The sequence below is a fragment of the Alexandromys fortis genome, unplaced genomic scaffold, assembly GCF_014885135.2.
Source record: "Alexandromys fortis isolate MF-2015 unplaced genomic scaffold, M_Fortis_MF-2015_v1.1 scaffold_27, whole genome shotgun sequence".
NCBI classification, from domain to species: domain Eukaryota; kingdom Metazoa; phylum Chordata; class Mammalia; order Rodentia; family Cricetidae; genus Alexandromys; species Alexandromys fortis.
The window spans coordinates 5,941,513-5,959,890 of record NW_026067952.1 but is presented as its reverse complement, the minus strand read 5'-3'; the positions used below and the strand labels follow the sequence as shown (position 1 = coordinate 5,959,890).

At 41.3% G+C, this 18,378-nt stretch overlaps 1 protein-coding gene across 1 annotated transcript in view; it reads right to left on the bottom strand.

The window, feature by feature from the left end:
- Positions 1-18,378, bottom strand: part of Ptprt (protein tyrosine phosphatase receptor type T) — a 1,017,256-nt gene that overhangs the window by 104,382 nt on the left and 894,496 nt on the right. The window contains exon 16 of the mRNA XM_050150909.1: positions 12,029-12,057. Coding sequence (XP_050006866.1) covers positions 12,029-12,057 — 29 coding nt within the window. The remainder of the gene's footprint in view (positions 1-12,028; positions 12,058-18,378) is intronic.

Here is an 18,378-nt window from a genome sequence, read left to right as displayed (position 1 = left end):
ACCCTTGCACCAACTTACCTGGGCTCTGTTTCTCAGGAAGCTGGCAACATGACCAGTGAGCCATCTTATAGTAGAACGGGAAGGCTCTACGTTCCTAAATTGTGGGACCTTGTGTTTGAATGGAAGGTTTTGACAGCTATACCATACTGAACAAGCCTTAGTACCTGGATTTGAAATTATTCAAAGGAAACTGTCAACTGCAGCCTTTTCTCCTGCCCACAGATCTACAAAGTCTGCATGTATTAAATAACATCACCAAAACTGATAGTTCTGGTCAGAGTCTCACTAATTTGTTTCGGATCTCTCTTGTTGATGTCACCATAGATGGATTCCAAGGGGACAGATATCCTATCCAATTTGCTTAGAGGGGAATTTTTAAAATAAAGTTTAAGAACCACCATCTACAATAACTCTGTATCTCTGTTTCTCTTAATATTCCTCTTGGATACACCCAACAACAGCTAGATTCTACAGATCTACTATTTTCTAATGACAATCACCTTGTATATATACTTTACTACTTAATCTCTTAACACAGTTCAGTGATTCCAGGGCTATAAACACCACTGACAGATGAGAAAATGAAACCCTGAGGCTCTGGGATCCATAGCTAGCAAGTAGTAAAACTAGAATGTAAACTTTTTCTCTGCCCTTTTATCTCCCCTTCTTCCCCATTGATTTCTTTATCTTTTATCTTTCTTGCAAAATCTTTTTTTTTACTCCAAGAATGCCACAAAACCAACTATGAAAAATAAAAGTGTACATTTTGTGCATGTATTTGAAGATGATGTGGCCAAGGAGAAAAGTAACTGTAAGGACCAGAACACTAGGAAATCTGCTCTGAAACAGTTTCTCCTAGAAATGGCTGCATACATAAGACAGGATTAATGGCAACATCAAAAGACATGCTAATGTATAGGGGAGAAATTTTCATGGGGTTCAACTCCGAGATAAAGAACTACAGGCAGCTATGGCTGCTGGGAGAAGAAGAACTGGTTTTTCCCAGGGATGAGCCCATTAATGGTTATCCAATACAAAGTGGTCAACCCTGAAACCACATACATATAAACAATAAAATGAATATATTTGTGAATACACATACATACACACACACATACATGCACAGGCATGGAATAATAATAATCAAGAAAAATAAGATGTCAATTTGACAGTGGGGAGGCATGGGAGGAGTTGGAGGGCAGGTATCTGGGAGAGGCTGTGGGGAGAGGGAGAAGGAGGAAGATGCTGCCATTCCATTTTAACTAAAAAATTAAACAAATACAAAAGTAAACATCTCATGCATACTTTATTCCCAGAGCATTGTTGGGCCATTTAACTTGCAAGATGTTTCCTCAGTTATCAATGACTGTCTCCCCTTTACATCTTTAATACTCCTCCAGGCATTGAGTACCTTATTTTACAGTTACTTGTTGACATGCCCACGTTCCTTTAAAACTGTGAACCCATTAAAAGAAGGGCCTTATTTATTCATTTATGTATCTTTAACTTTTTAAATAATTACTCGGAACTCAGCTCTGAAATTCACACAAAGAAATCGCTCAGTAGCTCAGTAGGTAGTGTCTTCTCTATGTGACAGAGAAGCCACACTCATGAAATCTCAGCGATATGGTTGCCTAACAAGACCTATACAGTGACAATACCAGTCACCATGCTAAACTGGAAAAGCCATAGATGAAGAGATACAGGCAATTTATGGAGAGAGAGAGAGAGAGAGAGAGAGAGAGAGAGAGAGAGAGAGAGAAACAGTTGTTTTTTGCAGAGATGACTCCTTGTTCAGTTGTCCAAACCCAAGTTTTATATTTATATATACCAGAAACACTAAATGAACTCAGCTGTGTTCATTAACACACACACACACACAGATACACACACACTAACTAACAATGAAGAGGTCATAAATTTGAGAGGGAATAGAGGGGAGATGGGAGGAGTTGAAGAGGGGAGAGGGAGAGGTAAAAAAAATGGTGTAAACACATTAGTCATGTATGAAACCCTCAAAAGTAAAAATAAAAAGGAAAGAAATCCCCATTATATGTGCACGAATAAAAACCTGACTCTCCAAAGCTGTTTTGAAATGGCAGTGTTGTGACTCCCATTTTACAGATGAGAAACAGAAACTGAGACAGAGTTAAGAGACTCCCCTAAATGCCAGGGCCAGAATGCCCAGGTCTCTTTTCTGATCAGCTCCATCATCCATCTCATAATAACTTGCTAAATACCTCCAAGCCCAAGCAGACAAGTGGGTAATAAGTAGGAAAGCCCTTCAGAAGAGATAAAGCGTTACACACAAACAAGATGTAATCATTATCATCAGCAGGATCATGGCAGGGCTTAACTAAAGCATTTCCTTCCATTAAAAGCACTCTGTTGAAATTCCGAGAAAAGCATTTTCAGTGTGTGCCTTCCATAATTCTATCTTTGCTTAGGCCCTGCCTGCAAGAAGAACCCTGACTTTGAGGATCTATGTTGAAGCTAGTATTTTCAGAAGAACATCTGCCTCTGCCCTGGGGACACATTGCTAAGTGTCACTATGGTTGAGTACTTTGGACAATGGCAGTTGATTGGAGTTGTGTCGACAAGTGGGAAATGCTATAGTCTTATCTGGGATAATTTGAAACTCTCTTAGGTGGGGCTATATAGGAAGGAGCCCATGATCTTCACACCAGCACAAACAGCTAATGTCCATGGAGAAGACTGTCTAAGGAAGAATTCTTTAGAGTCAACCTAATCAACAAGCAAGGAAAGAAGTATACTAATTGGCTGATATATGAAGTGCTCATAAGCTATGAAGAGAACATCTTCTAGGGAAAGACACAGAACATACTCAAACCCACTTGTCTCTAGTGGCCAAATTACAGATGAGTCAATGGGACTGTTATCGACTGTGCTTTTTTGATGAGGCTCAGTGAGATTGACAGGCTTCACCTGTATTAGAGAAAAAGGCAGAGAAAGAAGAGGATAGAAGAAAATGAAGAGTGATGGAGTCACAGCATCAGCCTTGGTGGCAATTCCATGGGACGTTTGGGAGCTAGAGTGGCTGGATAACCCCATGTTGACGACTGTATATTCCAGGAGGGTACTGGATCCACCTGGAGAGGCAATATCAAACATAATGCCCTAAAAAAGGCAGTTCATCAGCCTCTATTGTGAGTGATTAATTCCTTCCTTCTAGAAAGAGACTCAGTATTTTATCACATGCGAGCATCCTCTCTGCCTACACTGCAGTCACCCCTCTCCATCAGCCGACAGCTCACACACCTCCCTTTACCATCTAACATTCAAATGCATTTGTAGAGCAGAAGCGCATAGAATCATAGCCAGATGTTTCTAAGCTTCAAGGCATCATTAATACCTGGTTGGTATGGAAGCTTAAGCTTAGGTATAAATTTAAAAGTATGGAATAAACATCTTTTCCTATCTTTGGAGGAGAAATGGTCCCCTGTATTTTCCCTGATTAAAGCGACAGAGTTCTGACTTATAGATTGGCTCTGTTTGGTATTCATGACTGATATGGTTTTCCTCTAATCCAATAGAGTGAACAATAAAGCATCCTTCGGTGGCAATCCCTTCCCAAATCTATCTGTACACATGATCTAACCCATTGCATTTATATCTATCTCACGGTGACAGCATTCATTAATTTCATGCATTTATAATTGTGATATGCAACCCTGAATACAATGTTTCTAGTTTGAATTCAATATAAAATTACAAAACCATAATGATCTGAAAGCCTACCATCAACATAAGCCAAAATAAATAAAAATGGATATTAAATAACTTACACAGAATGAAATACTATAGCTCAATAGAGATAAAGCATGCATGGATGGATATCCACCACAGAGACCCACTCACTGTGCTGCCTGAATTGCTCTGCTTACTGAGCTGGTTGTAGGGCAATGAAAAACGGGTACTGAATAGCCACTGTATAGTAGGAGATGGACACACAGCTTTTTCAAGCATAGTATGACCTAAGATCATGAATGAGCTAACACGTGAATGAATGAAATACAGGTGGTATAAAGATGTGAGCCCAGTGTACAAATATGATCTGTGTGAACTGGACAAGGCCCCAATAAGAGAACGATGCTTCTTAATAAATATATTAGAACTTTCTAGACACACAAATTGGGGGTATTCTAGTAAGAATGCTGCAGGGTCAAAGGTCCAATACAATGGAAGGGACACATCCATCTGCATGCTGAAGATTTCAGGAGAGTTTTCTCAAAGTCAGCACACAAAATACTAAGATGCTGTGGTAGTTTGAATTTAATTGGCCCCATAATTTCATAGGGAGTGGCACTATTAAGAGGTATGGTGTTGTTTGAGTGGGTATGGCCTTGATGGAGGAAGTGTGTTACCAGCGTTTCAGTTGACTCCCTGTTCCCTGCAAGATGTAGTACACACAGCTACTCCTTTAGCTCTCCATCATGATGATAATGGACTGAATCTCTGAAACTGTAAGCTAGCCATCCCAATGAAAAGTTTCCTTTATAAGAGTTGCCATGGTAATGGTGTCTCTTTATAGCAATAGAAACCCTAAGACAGAATTTGGTACCAGATATTTTGGTATTGCTGTGATAGGCTGACCATGTTTTGCTTGGAGTAATATGGACTTTGGGAGTTTGGTTTAAGAAAGCAGTGGAATGCTTTATAAGAGATGCTTAATGGGCCATAGTAGTAGGAACATGGATACAGTGGTGCTGAATGTGATTTGATGAACTGATCAAGAGGTTTCAGAGGAGAACATTAGTATATTGCCTAGAGACTGATCTTACGATATTTTGGTGAAGAAAGTGGCTGCTTTTTGTCACTGTCCAAGGAGTCTGCCTGAATCTAAAGTGAAGAGTTTTGGGATAATTCTGTTGGCAGAAGAAATCTCAAAACTGCCTAGTAGAGACTCTGAAGTGTGGCTATTAGTGGTAATTCTACTGAAGATTTGTAATAAGAAGGAACAAGCTGAGCAGGGTAAATTACAAAAAGTAAATTTTGAGAAGCAAAAGAGCACCAGGAAGTGGAATGGAGCTAAATCCTGTGTTCAAGGAGATAAAGGGATTAAAAAGTGGAATTTAAGGCGTGGAGACCTCAGGGCAAGATTATACCCAGCTAAAATTTTAACTTGTGAAAAGAAACTAAAGAAAAGTTTAGAGCCAGGTGTGGTGGGGCACACCTTTAATTCCAGCACTGGGAGGGCAGAAGCTGGCAGATCTCTGAATTTGAGGCCAGCCTGGTCTACAGAGGAAGTTTCAGGACAGTCAAGCATAGGCACTGAAGGAGAGAAAGCTGATGAAGATGTAATTGAAAAAGGGGTCCATGTTCCAGCCTCAGTATACAGCAGAACTTGACAACTTTAGCCATGTGGTTCTGGCTTCAGTGTTAAGGATAGAAGAAGTGGGTTATGAAATTTGTCTCCACATCTAAAAAAAAGTTACTGAGCTCAGGCATGTGTCAGGGATGGCCCTAAACAGAGGGTTAGAAAGGTCATTGCACGAAGCTGGGAAGTTGAAGCCTGAATTGCCTTCGAGAATCCAAGATGTTAGAGATGCCAGAGCCATGGGATACCTGCTGAGGAAAACTGCTAACAAGGAATGGAACCAGCGAGAGAGAGAGAGAGAGAGAGAGAGAGAGAGAGAGAGAGAGAGAGAGAGAGAGAGAGAGAGAGAGAGAGGTGCTGCAGTCAACAAAGCCGAAAGGAGCTGGGGATCTGAAAAGTGTTTTTGATATCAGGAAATCAGAAATGGAGATGCCGAGTGTGGAGTTTGCCCAGCTGGTTTGCAGGCTTTGGTCACTATGCTCCCTTCTCTACATTTCGGAACGGTAATGTATATCCTGTGCCATTATTTGTTGGAAGTCTCTGATCTGTTTTTTTTATTTTGATTTTATAGGGGATTATAATTAAGAGATTGTATGACCCTCAGAAGAGACTTTGAACTTTTAAATATTATTGAGACTGTTATAGACTATGGGGGATTTCAAAGTTGGGCTAAATTAATTTTGCATTATGATATTGTTACAATTTTATGGGGGCCAGGAAGTGGAATGTGGTATTTTGAATGTAATTGCCTCCCATAATCTCATAGAGAGGGGTTCTCTTAGGAGGTATGGCTTTGTTGGAGTGGGCATGGCCTTGTTGGAGGAAATGTGCCACTGTGGCGGTGGGTTTTGAGGTTTCCTATGCTCAGGATACTGCCCAGCATCTCAGTTGACTTCCTGTTGCCTTCGAGATGTAGAATGTTCAGATACCTCTGCTGTACCACATCTGATTCCACACCACCGTGTTCCCATCATGATGATAATGGAACGAGTCTCTGAAACTGTAAGTGAGCCATCACAATGAAATATTTCACTTGTATGAGTTGCCATGTTCATGGTGTCTCTTCACAGCAACAGAAACCCTAACTTAGAGAGCTTTTTTTTTTTTTAATCATATAAACCCGAAACCCGGGAGGATTTAGTGTCATAGGGCTATAAATCCAACTACTCTTGAGGTTGAGACAGGAGGATTGCATGTGTAAAGTCAGCTCTAACAGCTTAACAAGACCCTGTCATAAAATTAAGAAGAAGTGATAGGAAGGTGTGGGGCTACTCGGTGGCAATGCCCTTGCCCAGCGTGTGCAAGGCCCCGGGTTCAACTGTCGACATTCCTCACCCATAATCCAGACCTCAGGCTATTGTTTCAAAGAGACTGAGGCTATCTGCTGTAGGGCCTACGAATCAACAAGAATAGTACTGATTTTGTCTTGCCTATGTGACAATGCCTTGGAGGAGACCACCCTCCTTCAGGGTGGTTTGACCTTAGACTGTGATTATGCCCTGGCTATTCACTTGTCAACATATTTTCTGCCAGCTCTGGGTAATTGGTATTGATTGTCTTGAATGGCTTTCTTTGAGCCCCATTTTTTTCCTTGTCTTAATTCAAAAGGACCGATTAATTACAGAAAATGATTTTTAAGCATCTCTTGATATAATCATTTGTAAATGCCTCCTTAAATATATTGTGGCAAGGATACCTGGTTGGTAATAGGTGGAGTGCAGACAGCAATAGGCATCGCGGAGAAGAACTTGGCCTCTTTTGTCTCATTTAACATTTTTCAAACATTTTATCCATTGACTCTTTACAAGACATCTTAAGGCATGTGTTTTAAAATGCTGTTTACATATGAAGAAACCAAGGCCCAGATAAATAAAGTTATATGTCTAACTCACACAGTTGCAAACTTAAGAACAAGCTTGCCTTAGAGTTAGAAAAAGAAGGAAAGTATAGGTAGTGTGATAATAAAATACGGTGCCATTTTTATTTTAACTTTAGCTGTTCCACTGTTTGATTTTTACCTTGTTCTTTAATTCCATGAACAGTTACTGGGTGTTCACTGTGTGTTCCAGAGGTACCAGATACCACAGAGATAACCTCCTCATGAAACAGAAACAAGCTGAAGAAACATATGCCCCTGCTCCTGATACAGAGTCAGTGCAGAGAGAGTACAGAGAAGTGAGGGTAGGGTGGGCATGTTCGTGAAGGTTCAGATAATCAGGGAAGGCTTTTTAGAGGAGGCAGCCTTTGATGCAGACCTTGGATTCCCTGAAATCAGGGGGACAGAAAATATATAAGAAAAGTCCAGGAGCCCCACATGGTAGCTGAGACAAGCCAACCAGGCGGATGTCTCCCACCTTTGTGACACTCGCACAATGCACATAGCCAAGACTTAGTAATTTAGGTAACTGCTTTCTCTTGACTACCACAGTGGGTAAATTCTTAGTGATTTTTAAAAAAGACTTACTTGACTAAAATGCCTCTGTTCAGAATAATTACTGTGCCTATCACATACTCTGAGGTAAATTAACCTGTGGACACATGCCAGCTCTTAATATCCTATCCAAAGGCAAACAGCGAACAGCTAAAGTTGCTGAGAACTGCCTTCATATAGGAAGGCAAACAAGAATCCCACAGAGCATTTATGCTTAGAATGGAAGGAAGAAGAGCTTCCATTTATAAAATTCATACTGACTTTGATTATCTCTTGATAGTACATATATACTTTTCCATTATGTTGGGAAGTCACTGTCACATCGCCATTCTGCAGATGAAGTCTCACAGTGGTCCCCTGATTGTGTAAGGTGAAAACCAGTAGAAGTAGGAGAAGCAGGTCAGGAATTCTGATCTAGGTATGACATCTGAACTTCCATTATTCTCTCTCTCTCTCTCTCTCTCTCTCTCTCTCTCTCTCCATGTATGTGTGTGTGTTTGCACAGAGTGTGTGTTCGTGTGATGTTCTAAATTCTTCTGTGTCTCTGGGTCTCCAAATTCCAATCCTGCTTATATTGTCACATTCTTTATCTTGGTCACTCTTTTCAAAGGCTTTCTAGGTAACTAGATTTGAATTTGGATCCTGGGCAAAGGCTCCCTAAGATAGAATTCTATCTGTCTAAGAGTGTGGTTTGGTGAGAAGAATGGTTAGAGCTTAGAGTTCATGTGGGCCTTAGTTCAAATTCTGGCCTGATTACTTCGCGTTTTATCTATGGGTTGTAAAAACACATCTTCAAGGCTGAGTTCTGATATCAAAATAAAGCTAACACAGTGGCTTATTTCTTACAAGGCTTGTTCTAAACATTAGATATGCTGGACACATAGAAGGGGGCAACTGGAAGTTTCTTTCATTTCCATCCTTTGTTAATTGGTAGAGAGTGTTCTAAATTCATTTTGGCATTGTCAACACCAACTGTAGGATGTTACACATATTAGGAACTTAAAAAAAGCAGGGTGACCTCATCCTCCCCCTACTCTGAGAAGTCTAGGATCAGGTAAACTATGGCCCAGTAGCCTGATACTTTGTTTTTTGTTTTAGTGGTTTTTATTGAAAGAGAGTCATATTCATGAACACATTGTCTATGATTGCTTTATTCAAAAAGTCAAAGATTTGACTATTTGGTACCTTCTAGAAAGCTTGTGGACTTTAGTCTTATTTGCATATCTTTTCAACGAGGGTGAGTATTTGAAGGTTGTTTGGCTTTGAGGATAGAGAAATTCCTCTATTTCTTACACTCTGTATATTATCATGTGCCTTTATTTTATTTATTTCTGTCTTAGCTTTCATTCATCCCATTTTATGATATATGGTATTTTCTCTCCCTCCTACTAAACATTTATACATGAGTGAACTCCTTCCTTCCTTCCTTCCTTCCTTCCTTCCTTCCTTCCTTCCTTCCTTCTTTCCTTCCTTCCTTCTTCCTATTTATTTATTTGCATTTACTCCTAAATTCCTAGAACCTTGACAGGAGCCTGGCACACAGGAGGCACTTCACAAATGAGTCCATTAGCATTGACTTCATTGTAAAGGTTAGGTTAGATAAACCATGCTAGAGACTTTGTTTTTGTGGATGATCTGGGGGACTTTAGAGAGAGTGTGTTCTAGACTTCTCTGAGATGAGTATCATCTTTTTTCTTTTATCTGTTATGGAGGGGACAACTGGACTTCTGGTTTATTTATTGCTTCTTAAGGTGTAATATGAACACTGTCTAGAAAAGGACATTGTCATGGTGCAATTTCTAATTCAGGACATTAGTCTGGTGTCCTAGATGCTGCATTTGCCACAATCTCTTCCTACTGCTAGGATTGCTGGTCTGTGCCCTGAGTACAAAGGTTTTCACTCAGAATCTACCCTGGTACTTAGAGGAAGGCTTTCATATTTGTGGAACATGGAGACCACCATTGTCTTTCATTCTTTTCTGATATTTTCTTTACTTTTATTTATGTGTATGTGAGAGTGTAGATATGTGCATACTATAGCTTGCATATAGAGGTCAGAGGACAACTTTAGGAGTGGGTTCTCTCCTTCCACTGTGGATTCTGGGCACCAATCTTGGATTCTCAGACTTGTGAGTGAGGACTTCATCCTAGTGAGCCATCTTGCTGACCCATTTTTTTTTTCTGTCAATCCTTGCCTCTAAACAACTTGCCTCCAGACCTCACTTCCCATGGCTCCCAAACCTCTAGCATCTTAAGCCTCCTTGATGTCCACCATTTACCCCATAACTCTCAGAAGTGACTTCTGTTGGAATTACCAGGTTGTCCCCTCACAGCTACCTCCATTCTCTGTAGCATCTTCTACAGATAATGACTTTTCCTCTTTTCTCCTATCATCTCTTTTCTTTGCTAACCTGCACTTCCTCTCCAAACCTCTACCTGTAGATTGTTAATCATGATCAGTTTGGGAACCTCAGCCCCTCACTCTCTACTTTGTTCCTATTCTTTCTCTAGTCTTAATTGCCCCACCCCATAGTCTCCTTTGCCATCCTCAGAGGACGGTTCCAAACACCCCTCTTGCCTAAATTCTACTTCTCTATTCCTGAGGTTGCCTGGGACATTTTTACTTGGGAATTCTACCAGCTTCCTCAGACTAAATATATCTATAGTCATAATTATCTTCTTTGCTCACAACCATTTCTCCCTCCCCCAGATGTTTCTCTTTCCAGTATAAGCCACTCTCTCTCCTCTTCAAGGTTCATTTACAGATTAAGTACAATTTCCCGTTAGTATTGAGAAAAATGAGACTCTGAGTCCAGAAACATTCTCAAGGCTGCACAATGACTAAGGTAAGACTTGAACCCAGTACTGCATGAATCCTAAATCTTCTTCTCATTCTATCCCAACAGTTGCATAGTGTTACATGCACACATCTTTGCAAATGCAATTCAGACCAATGAAATTTTAATTTCTCCAGAATTGGGTAAATATAACTCTAAATCCACTGGCAGGTATAACCATCCACGTTAATGAGCCTATACTTACTTCGTATATGTGCATATACCCAATTTTCAACTGTTATTTCATTATTTGTCCACGCTGATCTCTCAGGTAGACAAGAGCACCACAAGGGTGAGGCTTTAGGTCCTTGCTATTTTCCCATCCATTCTAACCGGAATTGCAGTGTGCGTGATCAATGCATGTTTGCGGAATGAATGAACAGGTGAGGTAAGTGTACTAGGACCTTTGGTAGTAGAAGTGGAGGACACTGGTCCCTATATGAAGGATAGCACAGCATGGCACTAACTGAGCAGAATGGGTGGGGAAGCCACCTTCTGATTCCATCTCCACCTGTGGAAGTTTCAGCGGAAGGCAATCGAGATGCAAGCTTTCTCACAAGGCTGTGTTTGCCAAGGGTAAGGGAAGACCTTGTTTACTAAGTCCCGGCATTCTGAGCTCTACTCCTATTTTTTGCAGGCTGAATATGTGGTAAGTTCTCATATTCCTCTCTGAACCTCACTTTCCAAATCCAGAGAGGCACACTGGGGATATAGGAGTATTTTAGTGGTTTTCCCACTTTTTATCAGCAAGGATCTATTCTATAAAGTTTCTCTCCTGTACCCCCATGTTTTGCAAAGCGCTGATTTAGAACAAAATCACTATATTTAGTAAGGGTAAGAAGCCAGCAGCCATCTTTAACCGTGAATGTGTGAACTGATGAGGTGGCAAAACTAACGTGGAATGCCAAACAGGGAATTTCAGTTTAAAGCCAAGACCTTGGATGTTTCTGTCATCCTCCAGGCTGGATTTGGACCAAGTCAGGGCTCCCTGTAGTCTACCTGGCATAGTGGAAAGAGCTACTGGACTCTTCTATCCCTTGAGCCCCAAAGACTGCTTCCCTGAAGAGGCACAAAGGGACCCAGAAGTTCCTGCGAGCTGTGATTCTGTCTTACCTTCCCTCCTTCTGGAACTGAGGTGCTGCTCGTTAGAAACTGACACCCACCAAGGAGAACTCGCTCCTCACATCTCCAAGGGTATGAGGGCGAAACCAGGATGACAGAAACGGACTAGACACGAACAAGGACAGCGCGTTTGCAAACGTAAAAGCATCCATACAAAATAAAAGCTTCTGGACTACGGATGACTTGACAGAAGTGGATATGAGAGGCCAACAGACAATCAACCAGTTGGTGCAGGAGGAAACGCATGCTACAGCCTCTCTTACAGAGCACAAAGCAGTTAACACCGGCTCGATACTTACAAGTAATAGGAGTAGGAATAAGCATTTCTTCTATATATTGATGGGCAGTCAGATGAAGGAAATGTCCAAAAGGGGGGGAAAAAGAAAAGACAAACAAAGAAGAATTAGGTTTATATGAAATCATGAATCTCAGAAATGCACATCATTTTAGTAACTCTGAGCTCAAAGAGATGCAGCATCTGCTTGCACATCAGCTACTATTAGTGGCGGAAGAAGTGAGAGGGACCTCACCTCTGACAGAGGCTCCTCACCTCCTGCAGAGGAAGCCAAGGTTCTTGTGGCTGTCTGCACTGTTTGAAAGTTCTTCCTTGTGGGTAGCTGAAACAAACTTCCTTATAATGATGGGCTTATGAAAGTCTGGGGTAGCTTTCTGTGGCCTCCTAGAAATAGACTACCAAACTTTCACATTCCATGTTCCTAGAATCCAAGCAACGACAGACACAGTAGCACTTGTCATCTCAACTATTCCACAGAAGATCACGTTCACATCAACTCTGTAAGAGGGCATGCATGCCCGATAGAAGGAAACAGCCGGACAGCATCATTGCTAGCTCCCCAGGCACCCACATTTCCAGGCTCATGTGTAGTATCTAGTCCTCAGTAACGAGTCATGGATGACCCTGGGCGACAAATAGAATGTAGTAAGATTGTGTTCTTGGATTTCTAAGCTGGGTTTTAGGAAAAAGAAGCTCTGCGGTTCCTTTGTGCTGGACCTCTCTGTTAGATGCCTGAGTGTCCATGTAAGTAATTCAACTTCCCCAAAGCTGCCATGCCGAAGAGATCACACAGAGAAGCCCCGAGATTACAAAAAGGGAAAGAAATGACCAAGTATTTTCCAGTCCTTCCAGCCCAAGCTAGTGTTCCAACAAGTTATCTCAGCTGGGACCCTCAGTATCACAGAACAGATATGTTTCCTTTATGCCCTACACAAAGTGAAGACCTAGGCAGAGTACAAAAATAGTAATTCTTCACATCATTAGGATTTTTGAGAAGGAAGAATCATAACCCAAGGTGTCAACAGATCCCAGCTTGAATAAATTCTGCCTTTATGTTCTCATCTACAGCTAATGGTTTCCCAACTGGATTCCAGGATTCCAGGAGGTCTTCGGAGTAGCCAGAGGGAGGGAGGATATCATGAAAGGGGGTCTTCTGGTCTTCTGCTACTCACCAAAGCCAGGGCACCTTGGTTTGTGTCAGTTTTGTACCATGTAACATTTCACATGGCTAAGCTTCCTTTTCGAAGCTTAAATAATCACTGCCTTCAGGCTTTTCCTAATGTCCCCACTAGCTCTCAGCTTCTAAGCATTCACAAACCTTTATGTCTGTCCATTGTATTCCCCTTGCTGTAACTTATCTTATGTTGTAAGAAAATAAATAGGGATGTTTTTATTTCACATCGGTTTTTATCTACACTGACAATAGTACGTGATGCATTTGAGGATTGGAAAAGATGCTTAGCTGAGGATGTTAAGAAATTCAGGTTCCCAAATATCCTCCTGAGTGAGCAAGCATCATTGCATTTATTCTTGAATGATTTGATTAATTGTAATTATTATCTTTTTTTTTTTGTCACAGGAAGACTCAGTCTTTAGAAACACAGAGGTGTGAACACCTATTCAGACCACAAAGGTGTGAACACCTATTCAGAGCTCAGGATTTCCACCTTTCAAGTTAGAAGTAGCTGAAGCCCACAAGGCAGGGTTAGCAAAGCCCAACCCAATAACCCTAAATGTTCAGAAGAAAGGTGAGTAGTAAGAAAACATACAGAAACCATGCTTGCTTGATAGGCTGAGCTGGGGGAAATGAACCCCAGCATAGCAAGACCCCGTGAACACCCCCGCCCCCAGCCAAACTGTTCAGGATCCTGGACCAAATGAATAATGGCCCTGGGGAATAAAAGGGAAAGACTTAGATCTCTGATGGATGGAAACTGGATAAACTCATGTGAGTTATCAAATCTCCATCTGCTAGCTATACAGGTTGCCACTGCTTCATCTTCTTTCTCCCCTATGGCTGGGGCAGTGTCAGAAAATGCTGGTCCTGAGAGGCAGGAAGCTCAGGATCCAAAGGTTTCTAGTTATGATTTGACCATCTCCTTGGAAGCTGATGGTGTGACTTGAACCCCCAATTCATATGCTGTTGCTATTAGAGGTTTTCTGGGGGTGACTTAGACCAGAGAAAGTATCAGGGTTAGGGTAGGAGGGTGGAAGGTCATGACAGACCTGGTGGCTTTATGAGAAGAAGGAGACATACTCAGTCTGCCCGCCGGATGACGCCCTCCCACCCCATGGTGGTGCAGCAATAAAGTCCTTCACAGAAGTAACAGGGCATTGGATTACCCAGAACGATACAAAATAGGTTTTTTTTTTTTTAAGAAGTTACTTTGTCTCAGGTACTTTGTTACAGCAATAGAGCTGGATTAATCATTTTATGTATTTTTGACAACACAAGAAGAGGCGAGTGCTCTAATTTCAGCTCTTTCACTTGTTCACTGTGACATTTTAGACAAGCAGACCCACCCCCCCAAACCTGTTTCCTGATCCATGTATTCAGTTGTTGCTACACATGATAGACACTTCAAATAGCTTTGGGTCCTGGAACTACAGGAAGGCCGAGTATGCCAGTACCATCATTTACAGTTGCATGGTCTGCAACAAGTAATTAAATAGCCCCTTGTTCCAATTCCTCTGTCTCAGACATTGGAAACAAAGACTACCTATTCCTAAGAGTAACCATGGTTATACGGCAAATTACTTTCGATGACTTTATTTAAATTATATCAAAATATGATAAGACATAATATACATTTTTCAAAATTACATTAATCTAAATTAACATTAGTCAATACTAATCTATATTTGGAATATGCTAAGGATAGAGGAAAGGTAGATTATCTCTCACCCCATATACAAATATAAAAACTTTGCTGCTTCTTTCTTAGGACAATGTTCATACTTTGGTGTAGTGATATTTTGTTTGTGCTTTAACAAATAAAGCTTGCCTGAAGATCAGAGTGAAGAGCTAAGCTGCTAGAGGCCAGGGAGTGGTGGCACACACCTTTAATCTCAGGACTCAGAAAACAGAGGCTAAGGGATCTTTGTTAGTTCAAAGCCACCCTGGGCTATACAAGATAGAATCTGTCTAAAAGAGAAACAGAGAGCTCACACACCTTTAATCCCAGCACTCGGGAGGTGGAGACAGTAGTGATATGGCTGGGCTGAGAGAAGAATATAAGGTGGAGGAGACAGGAGCTTAGTACAGTCTGTGGGGGCAGCAGTCAGAAGCAGTCAGTCTGAGGATGCAGTCAGAGGATGCAGTCTGAGGACAGGATTGCCCTTCTGGTCTGAGAATTTGGTAGAGGTAAAAGGTCTCTCTAGTGGCTGGCTGCTCTGCTTCTCTGATCTCTCGGCTTTCAGCCCCTAATACCTGACTCCAGGCTTTTATTTAATAAGACCAATTAGAATTCATCTATACTTTGGAGAACAGTGAAAATAGTTATCAATAATAATAAAATGAAATAAAATATATAGGTACACTTATTAGGTACCAATACTGTTTTATGCTCTTACCACATATTAGCTTGTGTGTTTCCTTACAGCTATCCAAAGAAATAGACACTATCATCTTAGCTTTATAGAAGAATAAACTGAAGCAAATGGGATGAAGATGACAAACCAGTATCCCGATTTGATGGCATCACCTCTCCAAAGGTCATGTTCTTAACCACTGTTTAGACATAAAACAGGGTACCAGAAATGGACCAGACTTGATGATGCCCCAGGCCTCAGCTCTTTGAATTTTCTCAAAAATGTAGACATTGTTACTATTACTGTTAACTGAGGAACCCAAAGGCTCTAAGAGGATATTCCTCACTCGAGCAAAGATTTTGAGCACCTGTGGAGAAGTTGGATCGCTTCTGTCCTGAGCTGAGCTTTCTCTCTATTGGCAGCTGCTTCCTCATAGGCAGCAGGTGTTGTTCAGTATTCTGATTCTCTGAATTTTCTGTCCTCAACATTCAAGGTTCACCTTCTCCAAGGCCACCTCCTCCCAACAACATGCTTCCGTCTTCCCATTTAAACACAGACTGCCTGTTTACTGAGTTGTCTCAGAGGTTACCAAAACTAGTGCTGTCTCCAAGAACGGCAGTGATCAGCAGTTTTATAATAATGGGCAATCTTTCCTCAACCAGGCCGGAAAGTTACAGATATCTGCTCTGTGACCACAACACAGTTTACCTGTGTGTATTCTCTAAACCTTGAAGAAGATTTACTGAAGGTCTGAATTTACAAGGATACAGTGATATTGCAGATAACAGATTGCCTGAAACCAAATATCCTGAACACAAAGACAGCTGTGCTTAGGAAGGGGAAAAAAAAACAATATCCCAAACTTAATAAATCACATACTACAGAATCGCCTTTTAGCTGGCTGACAACACTGACTTCAGGTAGGGTTTCTCCTTGCTCTATATCATTTTAACAGTGCTAACTTGTCTGTGTAATCACACATTTGGTCATTTACCCATCTGTCTAGCCCCTAAACTTATCCATCCATCCATCCATCCATCCATCCACTCACCTAACAATTCATCCCTCTATCCATCTACCCCTGAAATTAACCCTCCCATTCATCTGATCATCCACTCACTCAGCCCTCCATCCATTCAACGGCACATTCATTATCCACTCACGCATCATTTCATTGTTAATTAGAAAACTTTCCTGTGAGTCTACTAATATACCTGTCTCTGCCAAGTACTATAGATAGACAAACGAGATTCTGATCCAGCCCATCTGGTCTAATATGAAAGCCAGGCAAGAAAATTACAGAGGAGACAATAATGATAGCTTCCACTTAAATAGAAGACAATTACTTATGTCCCAGATACTAGTGTAAGGCCACTGCAGGAGAGTGGGCAGGGGGATTGTAAGAGGAGGCAGATGACTGGAAGAAAACAGTAGGCACAGCAAGGCAGCTGCAAATATGATTGCACAGCCAATGATGCAGCATGCACAAGGCACATGAATTGGCTCAAGCCAATCATAATCCCAGAGTGCAGAGAGGAGGCGGGTACAAAGTTCAAGACCTTGCTAAGGAGCCGTTGGCAGTTGATACTTGTGGGAGGAAAGTCGGTCTTCTTTAAGGCTATAGTCCCTGATGGGGTTAACATACTCCCATGGAAGGACACACATCCAAGGATATATGAGCAGTATCAACTACACTTGATGTGTTTGTTTTTAAAGGGAATATAAAGTTGGATAGGTGGGGAAGGAGTTTTGGATGGGTGAGGAGTGGAGGGTAGGATGAATGTGGTCAAAATACACTGAGTGAAATTCCCTAAGAATAAAAAGTGAAAATAAAAAGTAAAAAAAGAGCTACTTTTTAAACAATAGGGCATATACCAGCTAAACCAGATATTATTCTAAGTGAATCATGTGGACAGCCTCATTTGATCATCACACTAGCCCTATGAGACATTATTATCCTTATTTTATAGACAAGGAAAAAGAGGATCAAAGAAGTGACCCAGAGTTACACAGTGGGTATGTGGAGTGGCTGCTGGGTATTAGTATCTGGGAGTCTTCCTTCAAGAGTCCATGTTCCTAAGTGTTGAGTTATATTTTCTTCCATAGTGAGAGTTGATACGACAATGGGCAGGTGTGGGACGATACTGCTGGATTTAGCAAGAGAAGGCAGACAAGGTAGAGCGGAATCTGCCATGCATGGATTGAGGCACAGAGAATCCAGGCTGTGAGTGGCATTTTTCAGGTACATGGAACTCTTCTATGAACCGAGTGGGTGGGGAGTAAAGTGATAATGTCGTGATATTGCTAAGAAACTTTGTCTCCATCCCAAAGGTCACAGGGGAAACTCACAAAGCCACCATGGACCGATACTTATTTTAGATGATCCTCAGAGCAGGGTAAAGAGAGAGTGAAAAGGGAAAGGGACAATGAACACAGAAGACAGAACAAGAGTCAAGACAAGAGACATGGGGAGCTTTCTTCACAATCATCATGGGGAGGGAAATAAGCGGTACCGTGAGGGGTGATTAAGACACAAAATCTACAGATGACTTAAGTGTGAGCAGCTGAAAAGAGGCTTCCAAGCTTCCAGATTGGGTAGCTGCTCAATACAACATAAATAGAAAGGCCTGTGTGTGTGTGTGTGTGTTGGTTCCTTCTCTGAGCCTGTGATAAGAAGTCATTTAGTGCGAGGTGGGTATAAGGTGACACATTTCATCTGGTTTTTTTCCTACCTCAATGACCCTTTTAAAATTATGCCACACAATTTCGCATCTCAGTTTAGTGTGGCCCGTTTTAAATGTCATCCAGGTTAGATAGTATTATT